Raw genomic sequence first — 24,658 nt, forward strand, 5'->3', positions numbered from 1 at the left:
ACCACCCTAATGGGTGTTGCTGGGCAGCTTCAATGTGGTGCTCTTATTCTTCTCACTTTGCTTGGTGAGGTAGATTGATGCTATAACTTGATGACCCTTAACATACCTAACAATTTCCTTGGCTCTCTTGCAGAGTGTATCCATTGTTTTCAGTGCCATGATGTCCTTGAGGAGCCGATTCAATGCATGAGCAGCGCAGCCAGTGGGTGTGATGTGAGGGTAGGACTCCTCCACTTTAGACCAAGCAGCCTTCATGTTGGCAGCATTGTCTGTCACCAGTGCAGATACCTTCTGTGGACCAAGGTCAATGATGACTGCCTTCAGCTCATCTGCAATGTAGAGACCGGTGTGTCTGTTGTCCCTTGTGTCTGTGATCTTGTAGAATACTGGTTGAGGGGTGTAGATGATGTAGTTAATTATTCCTTGCCCACGGATATTGGATTTGCTTGACCACTTGAACTCTGTTGAACTCTGCATCCAGCAAATGAGTAGATAAAGCATGTCTGGTTGGAGGGGTGTATTCTGGGCGAAGAACATTCAGAAATAGCAAGCGAAAACCCACATGGTACCTAAAACTAACTAGCAGAAATTGTTACGTTATACATTATTCAAACACACTTCCCTGTAGGCTACTATTTAGTAGTTAACAAAAAATCATGTATGTCATATGAAATATATTCACCCCACCCAGTAATGTAATCAAAACTTACCAGAAAGCATGTAGTCCTTGGCTCATACAGGGTAGTAGTGTGGTCTCAATAGCATCTCAATAGCAAAAAATACTATGCAATAAATAATGCAAATTCTGAGCTATATCTTATGCGTACAAAAATTGGAAAATTATAGAATTTTATATTAATACAATTGCTCAGAGAAAGAGATTTTTGTTTTAATAAAAGTAATGTTGTTTTTTCTCTCAAAAAGATAGGTGTCAAAAGATTCTTAAAAATAAAATTACATCTGCATGAGCGTTCTACTTTTTAAAATGAACCTCAGCTTAAGGAACTGTACTGTGGCCTTACATGACTTCCTATAAAATCCCTTTGTCATCCATCACCATGGGAAAAGGCAAAGAACTCACAAACAAAGAGACAAATCTTCAAATCTAGTTTATTTTCATAAATCAGGCAATGAATATTTCTTTTTTTTTTAAACCCGGAATACCACTATCAGGGCAGCAATTAAGGAGTAGAAGAAAAATCCAACTGCCCAAGTAGGAGAAATACCGAACTTTGTTTAATCTTATTTAACCTTTAATTTAACGAGCAAGTCAGTTAAGAACAAATTCTTATTTACAATGACGGCCTAACCCGGATGACGCTGGGCCAATTGTGCGCCGCCCTATGGGTCACCAAGTCTCCAAATGAATAAATAAACTCAACCACCATTCCAATAAGCTCTTTAGAAGGGTTGACAGAAAAACAATCTTTATTGCGAGCAACCAGCAAATGTAAACGCAAATGAGTTTGCAAAATGGCATTGGCACTTTGATTAGAACCGGTGCTATGATCAAATTAAATGAAAATAGAGCTCTTTAGCCACGCACCCACCAGTGGTGGGTTTGGCGTCGAAAGAAGGATGCCTATGCAGAAAATAACGTACTGTAAAATATGGTGGTGGATCTTTGATGTACAGTGGCTTGCGAAAGTATTCACCCCCGTGGTATTTTTTCCAATTTTGTTGCTTACAACCTGGAATTAGGAATTGGGGGGGGGTTGTATCATTTGATTTACACAACATGCCTACCACTTTGAAGATGCAAAATATTTTTTTATTGTGAAACAAACAAGAAATATGAAAAAAACTGGAAACTTCAGCATGCATAACTATTCACCCCTCCAAAGTCAATACTTTGTAGAGCCACCTTTTGCAGCAATTACAGCTGCAAGTCTCTTGGGGTATGTCTCTTTAAGCTTGACACATCTAGCCAGTGGGATTTTTGCCCATTCTTTAAGGCAAAACTGCTTCAGCTCCCTCAAGGTTGATGGGTTCTGCTGGTGTACAGCAATCTTTAAGTCATACCACAGATTCTCAATTGGATTGAGGTCTGGGCTTTGACTAGGCCATTCCAAGACATTTAAATGTTTCCCCTTAAACCACCTGAGTGTTGCTTTAGCAGTATGCTTAAGGTCGTTGTCCTGCTGGAAGGTGAACCTCCTATCATGACACAAGGCGAGACCCAGATGCAGACACAGGAGGCAGATGGTTGGAGTCTTACAATATTTATTAATCCAGTAGGGTAAGGCAAATGAATGGTCATGGACAGGCAAAAAGGTCAGAACCAGTTCAGAGTACAGAAGGGCAGGCAGAATCAAGGTCAGGGCAGACAGGATGATCAAGCAGGCAGGAAAGTATTCCAGAGTCAGTCAGGGGTGAAAACCAGGAAGACTATCAAAAAGAGAATAGCAAAAGGAGTATGGGAAAAACACGCTGGTTGACTTGACTAACATGCAAGACAAACTGGCACAGAGAGACAGGAAACACAGGGATAAATACACTGGGGAAAATAAGCGACAACTAGAGGGGATGGAGACAATCACAGCAACAGGTGAAACACATCAGAGCGTGACACCTTCATCCCAGTCTCAAATCTCTGGAAGACCTAAACAGGTTTCCCTCAAGAATTTCCCTGTGTAAATGCTCAATTTTAGTCTCATCTTACCAGAGTACCTTCTTCCATATGTTTGGGGAGTCTCCCACATGCCTTTTGGCGAACACCAAACGTGTTTACTTATTTTTTTCTTTAAACAATGGCTTTTTTCTGTCACTCTTCCATAAAGCCCAGCTCTGTGGAGTGTACGGCTTAAAGTGGTCCTATGCACAGATACTCCAATCTCCACTGTAGAGCTTTGCAGCTCCTTCAGGGTTTCTTTGGTCTCTTTGTTGCCTCTCTGATTAATGCCCTCCTTGCCTGGTTCTTGAGTTTAGGTGGGCAGCCCTCTCTTGGCAGATTTGTTGTGGTGCCATATTTGGAATATTTTGTGTATGTCCATTACATGAAATCCAAATAAAAATCAATTTAAATTACAGGTTGTAATGCAACAAAATAGGAAAAACACCAAGGGGGATGAATACTTTTGCAAGGCACTCTAATAGGGATGTTTTGCTTCCACTGGTTCTGGAGCCTTTGTTATGGTAAACAACATCATGAACTTTACCATGTCCCAGGACATTTTAGCGAAAAAACTGGTTGCCTCTGCCAGGAGACTGAAACTTGGCCGCAAGTGGACCTTCAAGCAAGATAATAACCTCAAGCCCACATTAAAATCCACAAAGAAATTGCTAATTGCCCCCCAAAAAATCTACATTTTGCAATGGTCATCTCAGCCTCCAGACTTGAACCCCGTTGATGGTTTTAATTGAAGTGGGCAGTCCATAAGAGCAGACTGAAAGATTCTGTATGAAGGACTGTTCTAAGATCCCTCCCACTGTGTTCTTCAATTTAATAAAACATATTAGAAAAAGGCTGTGCTGTTTTCCTTGCAAGTGGCAATAGTTTTAACACATTTACATTACATTACATTTAAGTCATTTAGCAGACGCTCTTATCCAGAGCGACTTACAAATTGGTGAATTCACCTTCTGACATCCAGTGGAACAGCCAACCAAAATAATATCTTTCTCTGTGCAAATTGCATGAATGTAAAATAATATAATTCACCAATTTTAGGAGCATATGATATAGTTCATAATTTGTATGATTTATTTTATACAGTTTTCTTTGCTCATCTTTATCTTTATCTGGCTTGTGTGAACCAGAACAGCTCATTGGAGCATGTTTCTGTAGCAGCTGTACAGTATTCTGTACAGTATCTTTATCAAGGATGCCAATAATTCTGGATGTGACTCTATATTCAGTCAATACAAATGTTTTCCCAACGTAACGGCTAAAGTCTTTAGAAATGTCCACCTCGTTGCTTTGTTGCCAGCAGTATGTGAAATAACAGTGGAAAGGGCAAGCCGCACTAATTTACTTCACACCACATTCCTTCTGAAGTAAACGGGTCTAACCTTTACACAGTAACCCCACTTAGTCACCTTTCCTTATAAACGCACCGGTTGAAAAATCTCATTTAATGTCCGTAATCCAATTGGACCTCTCTCTTCCTTTATTTCCATCTCTTCTGTACCTGTCGCACCGTTCTCAGCTCTCCTTCTCTCTTTTGCTCTTTATCTCGTTGCTTCGTTTTCACTCCCAGCTCTCTCCCACTTTATCTCTCTTTCAGCTCACTCTCTCTCAGCTACCCCCTCTCTCCTCACCCTTCCTTTTCTCTTTTTAGATTCTTATTCAGAGAGGTAGGCAGCACTTTGCGTTGGTAAATCAATAAAAGTGTTCCCTATAACAGACTTCTGTGTTTTCCTTTCATTGATCCTGTCAGCCAAGATACATTTAAGAGCAAGCCAAGCGATTACCCATAGCAATCCTAACTCTGATCCATAGTGCAGATGACATCAGCTCGGGGTAATTGTGATGCTGAAAAGGGGGCATTGTTAATCTTCTTTTTTTCCTCGCTTCTGGGCCTGAGTTCAAATTCTCATGTTCAATTCATTTAGATGTTAATTGTGCCTGGGTTATGGTCTAGACCAGGGGTAGGCAACCCTAGACGTAGAGTGTCGCAGGCACTTCATGTTTTTGTTCTAACCAACCTGGAAGACCAGGTGAGTTGAATGTAGGCAATCACTGAATTGATCAATTAGCTCAGTTGGCCCTGTGTGGTGCTGAGTTGGAACAAAATCCTGCAGTGCCTGCGTGACTCCAGGAACAGAGTTGCCCACCCCTGGTCTAAACTACCTGCATGGGAGGCAATCTCTACACTACCTTATCTCTGGTGGGACTGAGAGAATGGAGAAATGTGATTATGCATTGTTATGTGCAACAGGGTCAACTGTACTGTAGAGACCCTATGAGTCATCTTATCACAGTCAGACATCAGCAAGGGCAGGAGGTGGATTGAGTATTTTAGAGTATGCTGTTTATTTTCTATTGGTTAGTGCAGGTAATTCATGGGAAATTGGAGACGGATGCAATATTGAGAATGCAAAATCTATTGAAAACACCTCTAATAGAAAGAGCGCTCAGAACAGTCTGATCAATGGGAGAGTTACAAAGCTTATTGTTAAAGAAAATCTGCTTGACTTGATGAAGCAGAATAGTGACAAGCATAATACAAGTTTATCTTTTGCTCCCATGATACACGGAGGAGGAAGTACTAATGCTCCAAATGATTGTAATTGAATCCCTCTATTTCATACAGTAGATGTACATTTAGCAACGCGCATTCCCCGCCTATATGAAGATCTGTCTCTTTTTCAGCCATCTTGTCACTTAGATCTTGCTGAATTGATTGCTTTATTTTTACTTTTGCAACTCTTTTATACTCTTGCTTGTGCCTGTCATTTTTTTCGTTGTTATGACCTTAGAAATACTGTAATGACCTGTCAAACACATTTCAGTAATGGCCAAAATGGACTCAATAGAATACATTGTCTTTCTGTTGCATTTGTAAAAACGCTAAAGCTTCCGTCGGTGATTTAACGCATCATCTCAATACTACCATCACACGAAAGAGAAGAAAGATAGCTTTAATCTGATGGGTGGTCGTTTTTTTGTGAAATTTAAAAAATGTATCATTTAATACAGTTGAAATGTATAAAGATGCGCTGAAATGAAAGCAACTTCGGCAAATTAACACTCAGATTATAGTGATATTATGTCTGATCAACGCAGACAATGTAAAGTATATATACTGTAGATGTGTTGTGTGTAATCTAGAGCCAAGCATGTTGATTTTTGATCTTAGGGTATCCTGCTATTGGCACACTTGTTGAATTATGCAACAGAACATGACAACAACAGTAATTAATGAAGCAGCCTAGACAGTGCAGGTGAGTGCTGGTACTGTGGGCCAAGAAAGATCATGTGTTCCACCCCTTTTTGTTTAATGTCTTTATATGTAAATCCAGCCAGTGTATTGTTGCAAATGAGGGACACATTATTTTCTTCATTTAAACACAAAACATTCAAAGAACACCTGATACCATTAGAACATGTATATATGAGTGCATTCTAAGAACACATTTGAAATGTTACAGTAAATATAATACCTGAATTCCGACACAAAATCCCTGAAATCCATTATTTATCCATGGCATTAAAATGTTTATTTTTTATTTTTTATGCTTTAATAATAATTCAGTCAATATTTGATGGATTTACAAATTCAAAATGTCTGAAGTCTACATCCATTGTCCAACTGTTGCGTGTATAAGAATTGTTTTTAAAACCATTAACAGTTGTTTTTTATTACAAGCATGCATCTCGCTTAATTTGTAGTCCATTAGCTGGCGCAGAGAGAGGTGCAAAGGTGTGAAATCCTAATCACAGACCGTTTATACCCACTGCGTCTCATAGAAGTAGTAATGTGGGAAGCTCTTTGTCTCACTTTCATGAATTTACTGATTCAAGGTTTAGCCCTTTTATTCAGAGGGAGGTCAAAGTGCTAATTAAAAAGCATGCTCTGGAAAAGTAAATTATTGTGATGGAATGATTAACACATTCCTAGACCCAGAATAAGTGGTGTGGAATAATTATATCAACAGGCCAAGAGACATGGAGGAAATCAAGGTTGTGCTCCCGAAATAACACACAACCCTCTTTCTGATTCTTAAATCGTTCCCTGCAGCAAAAAGCTCAGGAGAGAACACATTTTTTTTTTCAAGCCCTGTTCCTGAAAGATGGGATCTGACTCAACAATCTATCAGACCTATATAAGACCTTTGGGGAGCCAGAGTGCATCACATTATAACAACAACAACATTGATGAGATACAGATCCTATCAAACACTGAAAATAGATACTTTTAGAGAGAGAGAGAGAGAGAGAGAGAGAGAGAGAGAGAGAGAGAGAGAGAGAGGAATAAGGTGAGAGAGAGATGATGTGTGTGAGCCCACGTGTGTTTTAAATGCAAATATTTTTAGTTTGCTTTTCCCATTACTTTGCCTTCTCATCCTTTTGACCCAGAACACTCAATTCTGGCGAGTGCTGAAGTGGTTCAGCTACTAACATCTGACAGTATTCCTTCCTATGAATTTGTGTAATTGACTTAAAACTACAACTGATTTTGTACTTCCGTGTACGTTTGGCCATTCAACACTTACTAAGTTATCTTGAACATGACCTCCCGTTCCCCTATTTGTCTGCTTCATGTAGTTGACCCCCTTTGAGTTGTGGATCCAACTATATCTCACACTCAGTGCTGTGTGAGGCAGGGCTGTGGAATCCGAATCAGTGGGCTGCTGTGTCCTCATTCTCCTGTTTTCCCAGTGTCCAGCTGCTTCTGGTCAGCCTAATGAGAATGGATGGCATTTATACAGTGGCTTAGGTTAGATGGTGTGATGGGGTAACACAACCACATCAATGTGTTGCTCTCAGCCCACCTGAGTGATGCAAGGTAGCTGCTGAACACTCATTATTATCATGATTCCACTGTGGACCGGTGAGGAGGGGTGAGTATAGATAAGGAGATAACAGTGTCCATTTCCCGAATACTCATACTGGAGTATACATACTTAAAGTGCATACTATGTACTCATCGTCGCATACTATTTAGCACGTACTGTTTTGTAAAAAAGTATGCAGTACGCAACGCAATAGCGGCTCCTGACTGCCTGAGTAGGTGGGGCGGGGCCGAGTGCGGGTGGGTTTTTCCAAAATCAACAGACATGTACCACAATAACCAGCTTGATAATAGCTCATTTACAATTCAATGAATTTCTCTAAACTCTGAGAAGGAATGGAGTTATAGGCCTATAGGCTAGTTATAGTCAGACTATCACATTCAACCAATACTGTAGCCAATTTACAACAGACTGAAGACAGAAACAGGTAATTTGGTTACATTTCAAAATATTTATTAGTGGAACCAAAGTGCTGTAACATGTATAATTTACATCAAATAGTCAGTGCACTCACCAAAACGTTTAAATGTTCAAATCAAAAGGCTATTGCACAGAAACACATGGACAAGTGGATCGCAAATTCAGAACCGCTGGATAGCTACTGTACATAATAAACTAAAGCACTGATCTTTGGTAACGAGACCAGAATGACTGCTTAGGTTTGATCCATACATTAAATAATTAAATAGGTATCCTGTACTACAAAACTTTAACAATCCATATCCACAAATAAAAGTGTAGTATTTTGTTTCAAATCTCTGACGAAGGCCAGGAGAATAAAAACACTTTTCAATGAGAAAACAGAAATCCACTTTGAAAAAAAAAATGACTTCTGTTTTCAAAGATTTACAGTAGCCTACGATGCAATACTCATGATCATTTTAAGGAGAACAATAACTATTTAGTCTACATTTGAACACCACCGCAGAAGCTCGTAGCCTACTTGTGGTTTGGCTACTTGAAAAGAGCTAGGGCCTATCACTGGAAGCCCACCACTTCCAATGCATTATGCAAATGTGTGCATCAAATTCTAATAGAAGAAGAGCCTAAATGAGTATAACATCCTGGCATTTAAACCATACTAGATATTTGAAAATTCACATACTACATTTTCACATACTGAGAATGTGTCATGCGCGATTGCGTAGTTTTCTGTTATTCGTTGATTTCGGTAGTGCATCCCCATATTTAATAGATCAGCTGTTGTCAAAGCCGAAAAGAGTATGACATCCGGGCATATAAAGTATACTTGATTTTCTAAATGTTGCATACTATTAAACTGATTTTTTCCACATACTTAAACGTGAGTATTTATGACGCAAGTATGGGTATTCGGACACGGCAAGTGTCTGGGTTATATCCTTTCTTTTCACATGATATTTCAATTAGCTACACGTCACCTGTAAAGTCAACCGGAGGTATGATGAGCCAAGCTGTCTGTGATAATTGTAGGGAACCGGGAACATCTCAAATGATGATAAATAGCTTAATAGTAATAATGATGATAATGAATTGCTTTTATACAGTGCTTTTTACTAGGTCTCAAAGTGGTTTTCACTGTCTGTCTGTTTGGAACTCACGTCATCTACCACCAATAATAAGTGTATTTAGTCAGGCGTATTTAGTGAGGTAAAATATTCAGAACGTTGCAGACAGAAATATAATGAATAGGGTTGAATAATGTATACTGTTGCTGCACCCTCTTAAACAATAGAGGAGTAAACATCGCTTCCGCTCTGTCCTCCAATCAGATCCCTCAGATCAGCTACGCCTCCACGGCCCCGGAGCTGAGTGATGACAGGCACTATGACTTCTTCTCTCGGGTGGTTCCTCCAGACTCATTCCAAGTCCAAGCCATGGTGGACATCATCAGAGCCCTGGGCTGGACCTACGTGTCCACTGTGGCCTCTGAGGGCAGCTACGGAGAGAAGGGTGTGGAAACCTTCCAACAGATCTCCAAGGAGGCTGGTGAGTTATGGAAGTAGTAGTGGAAATGTTACTGTAAATGATAAGATACTATGGCACGATTTAGTTTGGGATTTATTTCTCAAAGTGCTGTAGCCGTCAATTACAGTTAGAGCAGTGTTGTTCCTCTTTAAGCCTTTTTTACCCAGGGTCCAATACCGACAGGTGAGTGTTTTGAGATGAGCAGTACACTGAAAGGCTGGAGAGGAGAGGGGGCGGGGGGTGAGGGGGAGGCTGTTTTGTCCATCTAGGATCACTATGGACCTACAATTTGCTGTAAATGCCATGCTGACAATTATATTTTGTAATAAATTAAGAAATATTAATTAGCTTGACAACAATTAACATAGTGACTTCAAGCTCTGTGAGTGACATTCAGTTCTGTGAGTGTCCTAGGGTAAAATATGTTCTAACAATATAAGAGTTTGTTCTGTGGGTGCTGGCAATATTTGTTGTGTGGGTTAACTCAATTCCATTTCCATCCAAGTGACAGGTGCTGCTTTAAGAAAGGATTACATATTTCATAATCTGGCCTAAGAAATTACACTCCATAATCCACAGTTCAGCATTCATACAACTCCTCCCCTGGCAATAGTGCTGTACCAAGGGAACTTCCTGATTCTCATCTTGATCTCTATAGATCCCAATCCATTTCCTGTAATTTGCACCTACTTGCTGGATCCCTGTCGACCAATCTCCGAACTTTGGTACCGAGGAGTGATGCTAGTGTATGCCAACCTATGAAAGGGAGAGAGCTAATGATATCCCATGGGCGATGATCAGAAGTCCAGCGGACATGAATATTTAATCTGTGCACGTTCATGTGTAGTCTGATCACTCATTAAAACTTTAAGAGGCTGCTGGGGCACTGGAGAGAACAGCTGCAGGAGGAGCCTCTGTAGAACACTGAGATGGAATTGGGAAGAAAAGTCTGGATGATTTAGTGGGTTATTTTGGCTGGGTTTATATTTCAGCTTGTTACATCCTCCAATGCACACGGTGGGTCTGCAGCTACCAGATTGTTTTCTCTCCGTTGTATTTCCTTCACTGGTGTTTGTGTCTCAGCATAGAGTCGGCAAAATTATGTTATTGATGTTATTGTCTTGAATTAAAAAATATCACAGACTGTCACGGCTTTCGTCTGTAGAAGGAGGAGCGGACCAAAATGCAGCGTGGTTGTGATTCATTTTATTTCAATAGAGAGACTATACACGAAATAAAATAACAAACGTGTGAAAACCTAAACAGCCCTATCTGGTGCAAAACACAGAGACAGGAACAATCACCCACAAACACACAGTGAAACCCAGGCTACCTAAATATGGTTCCCAATCAGAGACAATGACTAACACCTGCCCCTGATTGAGAACCATATCAGGCCAGACACAGAAATAGACAAACAAGACATCCCACATAGAATGCCCACTCAGATCACATCCTGACCAACCAAAACATAGAAACATACAAAGTAAACTATGGCCAGGGCGTGACACAGACAAAGGGGTTAGAAATGATAGAATATTGCTGTTATTGTTGACTCATACATTACAATTGAGCTACAGTCAGGGAATGTTCTGTATTCCCATACAAATCAAATAGGAATCATTTACCTCAATGGAAGCCCTTGCAAACTCTAGGCATTGTGATTTGAATACAATAATTGATTAAGATTATGACATAACTCTGTATATTTATAACATCAAGCAACATACTGTATCTGCACTGAAGCAGCAGTGGTGCTTCAACAACAACATTCAGACCTAAATACACGACAGTATATTGTTTGAGTTGATCTGTAGGGCCATGAGATGTTTTGTGGGCTCCTTATTCTTTTGGTGAGAGTAAAATGTCAGATGCATTAGTAGCATTCTCACTTCACCACTTCAAGCATCCACCGGACTAATGCAATATGGCCGCCCATTACCCTGAGTAGAGACTAGATTGATGGTCAGCTCGTATTGATCTCTTCTGTTTTCCACTCTCCTTTTTCCCCCTTGTTTGGGTAGTCTTCCACCCTCTCAGTTCCATGCGAATGCACTCTCCTCGTAACCGATGTACAGTTTTTTCATTCTAACTTCCGTTTCCCCTGAAAAATGGACGCGGGGACTCATCTCAGATGTCTTTCTACGGCTGCTACGCTAAGTTATGTGAATGAGTTGTCTTTTCTTTAGAAGTGTAGCAAGGGAAGATTCATCTAGTTTTCCTCAGCTTGGGTCTGGAGCAATGGAGTTTGTTTTTCCTCTTTGATAAACAGACTCATGCAAGGGTGTTTGAGGAGTAGATACTCCCACAGACATCACTCTTAAATGAATTGCAGTATGCTGCCACAGACGTGTTTTCATGTCACTTATTTGAACTGAGAAAAACCTGTCAATTTACACTCTGAATATATTGCAGTGAGACGTGACTTCACTGGCTTGCCCTCAGTATTTGACCTAAAGCTTGATGTGTTCTCGTAAGATGAGCCTTTTAAACTGGAACAGTGTGCTCCTGCAGCCATCCCATCTCTCTTCTAGGGTGAACATGACAGTGGAATGGAATATGGTATCAGGAAGGAATGAAGGAAGGGGCTCACATGTACAGAGTAGGAATGGCATTCCATTCCTGCAGGGCTCCCACTTGAGCTGCATTGGGAGGAGCTTCATTGGGGATAAAGTGGTAGTGGAGGGAGCCTGTAGTAGTTCTGCCTCTGCTCTGGGGGTGATAAATAGAATTGGAGAATTATGGATCCCCCCTCGGGGGTGGGGTCAGAGCAAAATGGGTAGGGAGGGTGTTGAGTCCTTTAGGAACCTCCCGGATTTCAGGGGAGTTTCCTGAAAAGCCAAGGTATAATCCCCCCCCCTCCATTTTGGGATATGGGGATGAATACTTGAAGCTGTTAATGCAGCACACAACCTGTGGCACGTAGCCCAGACCTAGCAGAAGCCTGTTGAATTAAATCATATCTGTGATATATTAACGCAACGTTAAGGAGAAAATGGAAAACAGCATCTGCCTTCTCAGATTTTCAAAATATTTTTGAACCATAGAAATTTTTGAGTAGCAAAGTGGGAAATGTGGAGCATCAGGTTGGAATGGGGGGAGGGTGTTTAATGTAGATACCAACCAGTAGGTCCATCCTAATATAAATTAAGTATTGTGCACATTGAAATGTCATAGGATTCTAATTTCACAAAAAAACAAATAATTAGAATGTCCTATATGTAAGATTTGAATTTGCCACATAAAGCAGTGTGATGAGTAAAACACTCCACTCTATGATATCCCCTGCATTTATCTCTGAGTTATAATTTCCTTCTCCAAAAGAGACATTGCACTGCTCTTTATTCCAGTGTCTGCTGTGTGAATGGAGAGCTCTCTCTCTTTCATGTCCAGAGATAAGACACTCTGCCAGTGGCAGGTGAAGGCACTCAGACCCACAGCACAGAGTTCTGGCAGTAGACTTCTGGCTCTGATGGCTCTGCCTGGATTTCCCATCTTGGCCGACTGACGAGGAATTCTGCAAGTCATTCAATAATTTAGCCTTGGCTGCACAGCACACAGCCAGTCTACAGCCTTCGGGGCAGTCTAGTCCTCACAGCATGTTCAAGCCTGGTGCTCAGAAAGGAAAACCACTCAAAAAGCTGCTTATCTTCATCAGTGGCTGTCTGCCATGACCCATGTCTCTGTCCGCTTCCAGCTTCAAGTGTGGCCTCTGCTTCCCATACACGCTGTGACAGTGACAAGCATATTCTTAATGCCCCTAAAATCTAGATCTACATGTTATGGTGAATTAATCTTTATTACATGTAATACCCAGCGACAGATAGACAGGCACATAGACAGTTTCCCAAAAAGTAAACCTCGTTTGTAGCAGTGGCATAAGCACCCCTAGAGCCCTGAAGAATCATGTTGAATATCGGTGCTGAAATGGAGCTGTACCCTTCGGCTGCTGCTACTGCTGCCTCTGTCTCTGCTGCTACAGCTCCACAGATGCACCACAATAGCAGACTGCCCTTTTCATTTTAACAGGAGAGCCCAATCCCCAAGCATTTAACAAGCTACAAAAGGAGCTCTGCATTTTTGTTCTGTCCACTTATGGGGATTACAGGAGCCATCCTAACTGTCTTTGTAGAGATATATTGTCTGGGAATCAGCAATATTTTCTAATTCTGTCTATGGCTGCTGCTGTGGGGATAGTAAGAGGGGGATGGAGGAGAGAGGGAGAGCTGGGAAGTAGTCCTTTAGATGGAGCTCTTTTTAGATGTAGCCCAGTAAACAGATGGAGGTGTGGTTTCTCTTCTGCAAGCTCAAAGCTGTTTATATCAAAGTAATGAGCCTGAGCAGATGACCAATTAGGAGATTCCTCCCATTTCTCTGTCTACTCAGGGAAACCAACCCAATGTTGGAAAGGTTAGCTGATATTAGGAGTGCTTGAGTCAGATAAATTTTAATTGGTTTGGATAGAGAAGCCTGGGTGTTAACTCGGGACCAAACCAGACTGCCGCTCATCATCTAGTTCTAACTATGGTGTGTCTTCAGGTGCACAATAATGTCCATTTACTCTATATGAGTACAGTAACCTCTGGAAAAGGTTGGCCCATGCTCTCACATCTGCTCCAGCGCACGGAATGCAATTAAGGTATAATAGGTTATAGGTTTAATAAGATATGATTTGATTTTTATATTTACATAATTAGCTGTTGAATGTGTGCCGAGGATGACAAAAAATCTGTCAAACTTATTGTTTGTTTTTCTTCTCACAAAATGGTGGCTGCCGTCTCTCCTCCAGCACCAGTGTTTTCCTCAGCACAACAGAGCTACGGGACGACATTTAAAGATGACCTTTAACTCTTGACAGGAGTAAATTAGGTCATATTACAGGCCCTTCATTTAAGATTCAGACAGCCATGGATTACGCTAAATGATTGCCCTTGTTAATATTCCCTCAAGGACAATTGCCAACTAAGTTTTGGCCATATCTTTGAGGTGACTGTCACGGTCGGCTCGCCAAATATCTAATACCTATTTAGTGACGCACGGAAGCAATCAGTACCTTTCATCCTGTACAAACTCATTAGCACTGACCTGTCTGAACATGATTCATTGTCAATATCAATATCCTCCTTGTTTGTGTAGCCTGTCTCCAGATCTGATTGGTTGACTGTCCATTGTGGTGTGTCTAATAATGACGTTAAATGAAAAGTCAATGGGGAAGGGACAACTTTTTCATCTGTGGTCACAAAGTGTGAAAAGTGTATTTATGTGTTCCTTCTACCCTGTTGACACAGTTTCATATTGGTTTGGTCTTCTGTTTTCCTGTAATTATTCACCCACAGCCTGTCATGCATAGGTGTAATAGGTGGCAGGGAAGTCAGGCGCAGGAGAGTAAAATGGAGTGTAAAATGGAGTCTTTTAATAAAGTTCACGGCGTATGCTCCAACACTAAATGTACATAAACAAACAAACATGGGTACGAGGACCCGACGCGCACCTATACAACAATCACACTACACTGACAATAAAACAATCTCTGACAAAGACATGAGGGGAAACAGAGGGTTAAATACACAACAGGTAATGAATGGGATTGACAACAGGTGTGTGGGAAGACAAGACAAAACCAATGGAAAATGAAAAAAGGATCAATGATGGCTAGAAGACCGGTGACGTCGCGGCTCCAGCTGCGCGTCGACAACGGGCTCGGGGACGACCCGGAGAGCGAGGTGCAGGGCGATCCGGATGGAGACGGTGGAATTCTGATAACATTGAAGGATCTAACACGTCCTCCATCGGAACCCAGCATCTCTCCTCCGGCCCGTACCCCTCCCAGTCCACGAGGTACTGAAGGCCCCTCGCCCGACGTCTCGAATCCAAAATGGATCGAACAGAGTACGCCGGAACCCCCTCGATGTCTAGAGGAGGCGGAGGAACATCACGCACTTCAGCCTCCTGGAGCGGGCCAGCCACCATCGGCCTGAGGAGAGACACATGGAACGAGGGGTTAATACGGTAATGAGTGGGTAGTTGTAACCTATAACATACCTCGTTCACTCTCCTCAGCACTTTAAACGGCCCCACAAACCGCGGACCCAGCTTCCGGCAGAGCAGGCGAAGGCGCAGGTTTCGGGTCGAGAGCCAGACCCTGTCCCCTGGTGCGAACATTGGGCCTCACTGCGGCGACGGTCTGCGCCAATTTTCTGCCGCCTTATGGCACGCTGAAGGTGGACGTGGGCTGCCTCCCAGGTTTCCTCAGCGTGCCGAAACCAATTGTCCACCGCAGGGGCCTCGGTCTGGCTCTGATGCCAAGGAGCCAGAACCGGCTGATACCCTAATACACATTGAAAGGGAGTAAGGTTAGTGGAGGAGTGACGTAGTGAGTTCTGAGCCATCTCTACCCAGGGCACGAGCTTCGCCCACTCCCCCGGCCGATCCTGGCAATAAGACCGCAGAAACCTACCCACATCCTGGTTAACTCTCTCCACCTGCCCATTACTCTCGGGGTGAAAACCTGAGGTAAGACTAACCGAGATCCCCAGACACTCCATGAACGCCTTCCAGACCCTTGATGTGAACTGGGGACCCCGATCAGACACTATATCCTCAGGCACCCCATAGTGCCGGAAAACGTGTGTAAACAGGGCCTCTGCAGTTTGTAAGGCCGTAGGGAGACCGGGAAAGGGAGGAGACGACAGGACTTTGAAAACCAATCCACAACGACCAGGATCGTGGTGTAACCCTGTGAAGGTGGAAGATCAGTCAAAAAATCCACCGACAGGTGCGACCATGGCCGTTGAGGAACGGGTAGAGGTTGTAGCTTACCTCTGGGCAGGTGTCTAGGAGCCTTGCACTGGGCGCACACCGAGCAGGAAGAAACATAAATCCTCACATCCTTAGCTAAAGTGGGCCACCAGTACCTCCCTTCAAGACAGCGCATCGTCCGACCAATCCCAGGATGACCAGAGGAGGGTGACATGTGAGCCCAATATATCAATTGGTCGCGGACAGCAGACGGAACGTACAGACGACCAGCTGGACACTCAGGGGGAGAAGGCTCTGCACGTGACGCCCGCTCAATGTCCGCGTCCAGCTCCCACACTCCCGGCACCACCAGACACGAAGCTGGGAGTATGGGAGTGTGATCCATGGACCGCTCCTCTGTGTCATACAGCCGAGACAATGCGTCTGCCTTAACGTTTTGGGAGCCTGGTCTGTAAGAAAGAGTAAACACAAAACGAGTGAAAAACATGGCCCACCTTGCCTGGTGAGGATTCATCTCTTCGCCTGCCGGATGTACTCCAGATTGCGGTGGTCAGTCCAGAAGCTTCAGTGGCGTACCCGAACGCTGAGAGAGCACTGCTCCTATCCCAGCTTCGGATGCGTCCACCTCCACTATGAATGGCAATGAGGGCTCCGGATGAGCCAGCACAGGCACCGAGGTAAACAGAGTCTTCAGGTGCTCAAAAGCCCTGTTCGCCTCAGCCGACCACTGCAAGCGCACCGGGCCCCCCTTTAGCAGTGAGGTAATGGGAGCTGCCACCTGACCAAAACCCCGGATAAACCTCCGGTAGTAATTGGAAAACCCTAAAAAACGCTGCAACTCCTTTACCGTGGTTGGAGTCGGCCAATTACGCACGGCTGTAATTCGGTCGCTCTCCATCTCCACTCCTGAAGTGGAAATCCGATGCCCTAGGAAGGAGATGGATTGTTGGAAAAACAAGCATTTCTCAGCCTTGACATATAGATCATGCTCCAACAGGCGACCAAGCACCCTGCGCACCAGGGACACATGCTCGGCGCGTGTAGCAGAATATATCAGAATATCATCGATATACACCACTACACCCTGCCCGTGCAGGTCCCTGAAGATCTCATCTACAAATGATTGGAAAACTGATGGAGCATTCATCAACCCATATTGCATGACCAGGTACTCATAATGACCTGAGGTGGTGCTAAATGCCGTCTTCCACTCATCACCCTTCTTAATACGCACCAGATTGTACGCACTCCTGAGATCCAATTTTGTGAGAAAAAAAAACGTGCCCCGTGCATTAACTCAATAACCGTATTGATCAGAGGTAGCGGGTAACTTTCACTGTGATTTTATTAAGACCTCGATAATCAATGCACGGGCGTAAACCGCCATCCTTTTTTTTTCACAAAAAAGAAACTCGAAGAGACGGGTGAAATGGATGGCTGAATGAACCCCTGATGCAGGGATTCAGAGACATATGTCTCCATAGCCTCCGTCTCCGCTTGAAAATAAGAATGTGTTCAGGGGATACATGTGAATCTTGGGATATGCAGCGTCTACCAGGAGATCTATCGCACAATCCCCCTGTCGATGGGGTGGTAATTGAGTCGCCTTCTTTTTACAGAAGGCGAGAGCCAAATCGGCATAGTCGGGGGGAATGCGCACGGTGGAGACCTGGTCTGGACTTTCCACCGTAGTAGCACAAACGGAAACTCCTAAACACCTACCTGAGCATTCTCGCGACCACCCCATGAGAGCCCTCTGTGGCCAAGAAACAGTCGGGTTATGACAAACTAACCAGGGTAGGCCTAGCACCACAGAATACGCAGGAGAATCAATAAGGAAAAGACTAATCTTCTCCTTGTGACCCTCCTGCGTTATCATACACAAAGGTGCGGTTACCTCCCTGATAAACCCTGACCCTAATGGTCAACTATCTAAGGCATGAATAGGGAAAGGCATATCCACAGGAACAATAGGGATCCCTAAACTATGAGCTAGACTTATTAATGAAATTCCCAGCCGCACCTGAATCTACTAGCGCCTTATACTGGGAATGCAGTGAAAAATCAGGAAAAGAGACAGAGACAAACATTAGTACAGCAGAAGGCTCTGGATGAGAAGGGTGCCTACTCACCTGGGGTGACGCCAGAATGCCCTGCCTGTCCTCTCTATTCCCAGAGGAACCAACCCGGCACTGACCAGCAGTGTGCCCTCTGCAACCTTGAATGGTGCTCGAGCGGGAACCCCCTCCGGTCTCCCTCCCAATTCCATAGGTTCGGGAGAGAGGGTGCGGGAGGATGGAACAACCAGACCCCGATCTAGACGTCCACGAGTAGCCAGCATGTTGTCCAGCTTGATGGACATGTCCACCAGCTGGTCGAAGGTGAGGGTGGTGTCTCTACTGGCCAGCTCCCGACGGACGTCCTCGCGTAGACTACAACGGTAATGGTCGATCAGGGCCCTGTCGCTCCATCCAGCGCCGGCAGCCAAGGTCCTAAACTCCAAAGCAAAATCCTGTGCACTTCTCGTCTCCTGCCTCAGATGATAGAGAAGCTCACCCGCTGCTTTGCCTTCAGGTGGGTGATCGAATACTATCCGGAATTGGCGGGTGAACTCCTCAAAATGGTCCAACGCCGCATGCTCCCTACTACACACAGCACTGGCCCATTCCAGGGCTTTCCCGGTGAGGCACGAGACGAGGGCGTAACTCTTCTCACGGTCAGATGGTACTGGGGAGGCCGTGGCTAGATATAAGTTCAGCTTAAGGAGGAAACCCTGGCAGCCGGCAGTATCTCCGTTGTATCCCGTAGGTAGGGACAAATGGATCTTCGATTCCGGAGAGGAAAAAACGTTCACGGGAGATTCCGGTTGTGGTGGTGGTGGCGCTGGAGAAACTCCCTGTCTCTCCCAGCGATCCATTTTCTGGACAATGTGATCCATGACGGAGCTGAGAACGTCAAGCTCCCTCGCTTGTTCCTGAACGCGTTCCTCCAGCTCCATGGGCATAGTGTCCTCTCCTGCTGACTTCATATATTTGGTCAGAGATTCTGTCATGCATAGGTGTAATAGGTGGCAGGGAAGTCAGGCGCAGGAGAGTAAAATGGAGTGTAAAATGGAGTCTTTTAATAAAGTTCACGGCGTATGCTCCATAACACTAAATGTACACAAACAAACAAACAAACAAACAAACAAACAAACAAACAAACAAACAAACAAACAAACAAACAAACATGGGTACGAGGACCCGACGTGCACCTATACAACAATCACACACACTACACTGACAATAAAACAATCTCTGACAAAGACATGAGGGGAAACAGAGGGTTAAATACACAACAGGTAATGAATGGGATTGACAACAGGTGTGTGGGAAGACAAGACAAAACCAATGGAAAATGAAAAAAGGATCAATGATGGCTAGAAGACCGGTGACGTCGAACGCCGAGCACCGCCCGAACAAGGAGAGGCAACGACTTCGGTAGAAGTCGTGACACAGCCCTCTGTTAAGAAATGGATCCCACTATTAATTTGTGAGGGGTTTTCTTTCAGTTGTTTATTTTCATGCTGTTGTTCATCCCCAGTGATGTACCACTTACTGTAAACCACTCAGCTCACAGCATTTATGACTCAAATGTAAATGGGATGTATAGTACATGTATATTTTTTCACTCAACTATCTTGGAAAGACAGAGATCCTATTGCGAGAATGAATAAACAATAACAATATTTCCATTAGAAAGGATTAACACAATCTTGACTTGAGGGTTTCAAGTGTGTGCATGTCCGTGTGTACGTGTTCTCATATGTGTGTATGTTTCTGTGTTTGCCTCTGTGTGTGTCACTGTGGGTAAAAATCCCAGAAGTCTCATCAGCTCTCCTTCTTTCTCTCTCTCTCTCTCTGAATTAAAGGTGGGATCTGCATCGCACAGTCTTTAAAAATTCCCCACAACCCCAAGCTAGAGGATTATGACAAAGCCGTCCAACAACTGCTGGATATGCACCACTCCCGGGCAGTCATCATCTTTGCCAGTGAAGAAGACATACGGTGTGTAGTACAGTACACAGCATCCGAATGCATCTATGTTGTTGAGGGGCTTTGATGACATGTCAAGTCAAGTTCTTTAATCTCATAGCAGAAACTTTGAAGACAGGTTGGAGGCGCAGACAGATCCTTTGTGTGTGTGCACACACTGGGTGTCTGTAACACAAATATGCCTCCAATAACACAAACAGAAACGTGCCTAGGAGGAGAACTGAGAATATGGAATATCACAACAAAGCAGCAGATATTATTTCATTTGCAATACCTTTGAGCAGTGGCGGTTCTAGCTTGTATGTCTAACTGTATTTTCCATTCAGACATTTGGAACAACACAAATAAATAATCATCATCATAATCATAATAATCATTGAAAAATATAGAAAAATATATAGAAAAATAAGACTCAAGTAACAAAGAAATAACAAAGACAAATATAAACAAATTGTAGTATATAAAAATAAATAAAAGAGTGAATCGAACTATTACACTATTACAATATTGATAACAAAAAACACACAAATAAAACTAAATTGCACAAATCCTATATCACACAAATACACAAATAAAATAACACATTTATGAAGAAGAGAACCTGATTATTACAGTATTGCATTTCAAACAAGAAACACACAAACTAAATTGCACAACTAATTGCATTAGTACTGTACAAAGTTATAAGTGTGCTATTTGATAGATTCCCTTGCTCCCCCTACTTCGGGCTTCCAGTGGGGATACCTGAGGTCAACCTAACCCTGCCCCCCTCCCCATCTCGTACTTCTGAGTGGGAGACCTTCCCTGGCACTAGCCTGCCTAGCTCACCAACTAGAATCAGGGCGCCCACTCCGGCAAGGTTAATTAACCCACAGGCCCACACGGTGGCATGATATTTTTGACATGATGTGCAAATCAGCGATAGAAAACCGATCGAGCAAATGTCACCACTTGGAATATATGTATATTTTTTAAATATATATATATATATATAAAAAAAATTTGTATGGGGTGCTCCATGCCGCCCCCAGCAAGATGCTGCCTTGGGTGGCTGCCCATATCGCCTATGCCTAAATCCGCCACTGCCTCTGAGTCTTACAATGTCTCTTGAGAGGATATTCAACACTACAAGAAATAGACGGATAGAGAAAGAAAGAGGGAGAGGCCTCGGTAATGTGTGGAAGACAAAGAGGGAGAGAGATTGAGAGAGCTTATGTTTTATGTAAATTGAATGTTTTTTTTTGTTTTGTTGGTGAAATCACTTGGTTTTGAGAAACTTACCCCACCAGCAATAAACGTCCTCATTGCTTGTTCTGCAGTATGGGGGCCATGGATAAACATGAACAAAGGACCTAAATTTGTCCTTTTAGAAACGGCAAAGCTCTCAATATAGTGATGCAGGTCTTTAGATGTTGTACACATGAGAGTGTATAATTCTGAACTTTATCTGCAATGTGGTATTCCATTTTGTTGGACTCAATCGATGCTTTTCTATGTGCGAGCATGCTTTGCCGTTTCTCCTGTGAACAATGGGAACTAGAAAGCATGTGCTGGCTTACACACCTATTGAAAGTTTGAAAGTATTGAACTTTTCCTTTAAAATGCTTTCACATCTCTTTCACATCTTTCACATCTAGAAATGGATTTAAAACACAGAGAACATAAATACATACTATGGTGTAAATATTACTAGGTCTTAAACGCTAGTAAAACCAAATGCATGCTTTTCAACCGATCACTGCCTGCACCCGCATGCCCGACTAGCATCACCACACTGGATGGTTCCGACCTTGAATATGTGGACACCTATAAGTACCTAGGTGTCTGGCTAGACTGCAAACTCTCCTTCCAGACCCATATCAAACATCTCCAATCGAAAATCAAATCAAGACTCGGCTTTCTATTCCGTAACAAAGCCTCCTTCACTCACGCTGCCAAGCTTACCCTAGTAAAACTGACTATCCTACCGATCCTCGACTTCGGCGATGTCATCTACAAAATTGCTTCCAACACTCTTCTCAGCAAACTGGATGCAGTTTATCACAGTGCCATCCGTTTTGTCACTAAAGCACCTTATACTACCCACCACTGCGACTTGTATGCTCTAGTCGGCTGGCCCTCGCTACATATTCGTCGCAAGACCCACTGGCTCCAGGTCGTCTACAAGGCCATGCTAGGTAAAGCTCCGCCTTATCTCAGTTCACTGGTCACGATGGCAACACCCATCCGTAGCACACGCTCCAGCAGGTGTATCTCACTGATCATCCCTAAAGCCAACACCTCATTCGGCCGCCTTTCGTTCCAGTACTCTGCTGCCTGTGACTGGAACGAATTGCAAAAATCTCTGAAGTTGGAGACCTTTATCTCCCTCACCAACTTCAAACATCAGCTATCGGAGCAGCTAACCGATCGCTGCAGCTGTACATAATCTATTGGTAAATAGCTCACCCATTTTCACCTAGCTCATCCCCACAGTTTTTATTTATTTACTTTTCTGCTCTTTTGCACACCAATATCTCTACCTGTACATGATCATTTATCAATCCAGTGTTAATCTGCAATATTGTAATTATTCGCCTACCTCCTCATGCCTTTTGCACACATTGTATATAGACTCCCCTTTTTTTCTACGGTGTTATTGACTTATTAATTGTTTACTCCATGTGTAACTCTGTGTTGTCTGTTCACACTGCTATGCTTTATCTTGGCCAGGTCGCAGTTGTAAATGAGAACTTGTTCTCAACTAGCCTACCTGGTTAAATAAAGGTGAAATAAATAAAAAAATAAAAAATAAAAAATGACACCCAACTTCTTTAATGTACTGATATATATAGTGGGGCAAAAAAAGTATTTAGTCAGCCACCAATCGTGCAAGTTCTCCCACTTAAAAAGATGAGAGGCCTGTAATTTTCATCATAGGTACACTTCAACTATAACAGACAAAATGAGAAAAATAATTCCAGAAAATCACATTGTAGGATTTTTTATTAATTTATTTGCAAATTATGGTGGAAAATAAGTATTTGGTCAATAACAAAAGTTTATCTCAAACGTTTTCTGTAAGTATTCACAAGCTTTTCACACACTGTTGCTGGTATTTTGGCCTATTCTTCCATACAGATCTCCTCTAGAGCAGTGATGTTTTGGGGCTGTTGCTGGGCAACACGGACTTTCAACTCCCTCCAAAGATTTTCTATGGAGTTGAGATCTGGAGACTGGCTAGGCCACTCCAGGACCTTGAAATGCTTCTTACGAAGCCACTCCTTCGTTGCCCGGGCGGTGTGTTTGGGATCATTGTCATGCTGAAAGACCCAGCCACGTTTCAACTTCAATGACCTTGCTGATGGAAGTAGGTTTTCACTCAAAATCTCACGATACATGGCCCCATTCATTCTTTCCTTTACACGGATCAGTCGTCCTGGTCCCTTTGCAGAAAACAGCCCCAAAGCATGATATTTCTGTGGAAAGAACTGAAAACTGCTGTTCACAAATGCTCTCCATCCAACCTCACTGAGCTCGAGCTGTTTTTCAAGGAGGAATGGGAAAAAATTTCAGTCTCTCGATGTGCAAAACTGATAGAGACATACCCCAAGCAACTTACAGCTGTAATCGCAGCAAAAGGTGGCGCTACAAAGTATTAACTTAAGGGGGCTGAATAATTTTGCACGCCCAATTTTTCAGTTTTTGATTTGTTAAAAAAGTTTAAATATCCAATAAATGTCATTCCACTTCATGATTGTGTCCCACTTGTTGTTGATTCTTCACAAAAAAATACAGTTTTATATCTTTATGTTTGAAGCCTGAAATGTGGCAAAAGGTCGCAAAGTTCAAGGGGGCCGAATACTTTCGCAAGGCACTGTATATATATATCTTTGTAGGTTGCTGTGGACCCACTAATGGATTGCATGTGTCCCTTCTGCTTTCTCCTAATTCGCACATGGCTGCCCTTGCAGGGGAGTTCTCAATGCCACCAGGAGAGCCAATCAGGTGGGCCATTTCCTGTGGATTGGATCGGACAGTTGGGGGTCGAAGAGCAGCCCAATACACCAGTTAGAGGACGTGGCTGTGGGAGCAGTCACTATACTGCCCAAACGCTCATCTATTAAAGGTACACACACACACTATATGGACCATACACACTATAATGACCACAGGCCTATGTACAGTAGTAGGAGACAGTAGAACGCACATTGTTGTACTGTGGTCTTGTGCGTAGCTCAAAAACTCCACTGTTTTACCAGCCTTTCTGCTCGATGTCACTTACAATAATAGCCATTTATTATTACAATCTGGGGACTAGGTGGCAAGTGAAGTGTGGGTTTTCAATAAGATTTTTTTAATTAGACAGGTCTAGACTGGACAAGACTTGGTCTGGGAAGAGCCAGAAGGCAAGAGGACTATATTAAACCCGCATGCATCATTGATATCCCTTTGAAAAGAAAATCAGCCGAGTCATTCAG

At 43.1% G+C, this 24,658-nt stretch overlaps 1 protein-coding gene across 2 annotated transcripts in view; it reads left to right on the forward strand.

Moving 5' to 3' along the window:
- The window catches only part of LOC135504678 (metabotropic glutamate receptor 7-like), a 137,838-nt gene that overhangs the window by 69,741 nt on the left and 43,439 nt on the right, over nt 1-24,658 (forward strand). For both annotated transcript variants that reach the window (XM_064923454.1, XM_064923455.1), the window contains exons 2-4: nt 9,210-9,426; nt 20,075-20,210; nt 24,152-24,306. In XM_064923454.1, coding sequence (XP_064779526.1) covers nt 9,210-9,426; nt 20,075-20,210; nt 24,152-24,306 — 508 coding nt within the window. The remainder of the gene's footprint in view (nt 1-9,209; nt 9,427-20,074; nt 20,211-24,151; nt 24,307-24,658) is intronic.

This window comes from Oncorhynchus masou, chromosome 18 (assembly GCF_036934945.1).
Source record: "Oncorhynchus masou masou isolate Uvic2021 chromosome 18, UVic_Omas_1.1, whole genome shotgun sequence".
Taxonomy (NCBI): Eukaryota; Metazoa; Chordata; class Actinopteri; order Salmoniformes; family Salmonidae; genus Oncorhynchus; species Oncorhynchus masou.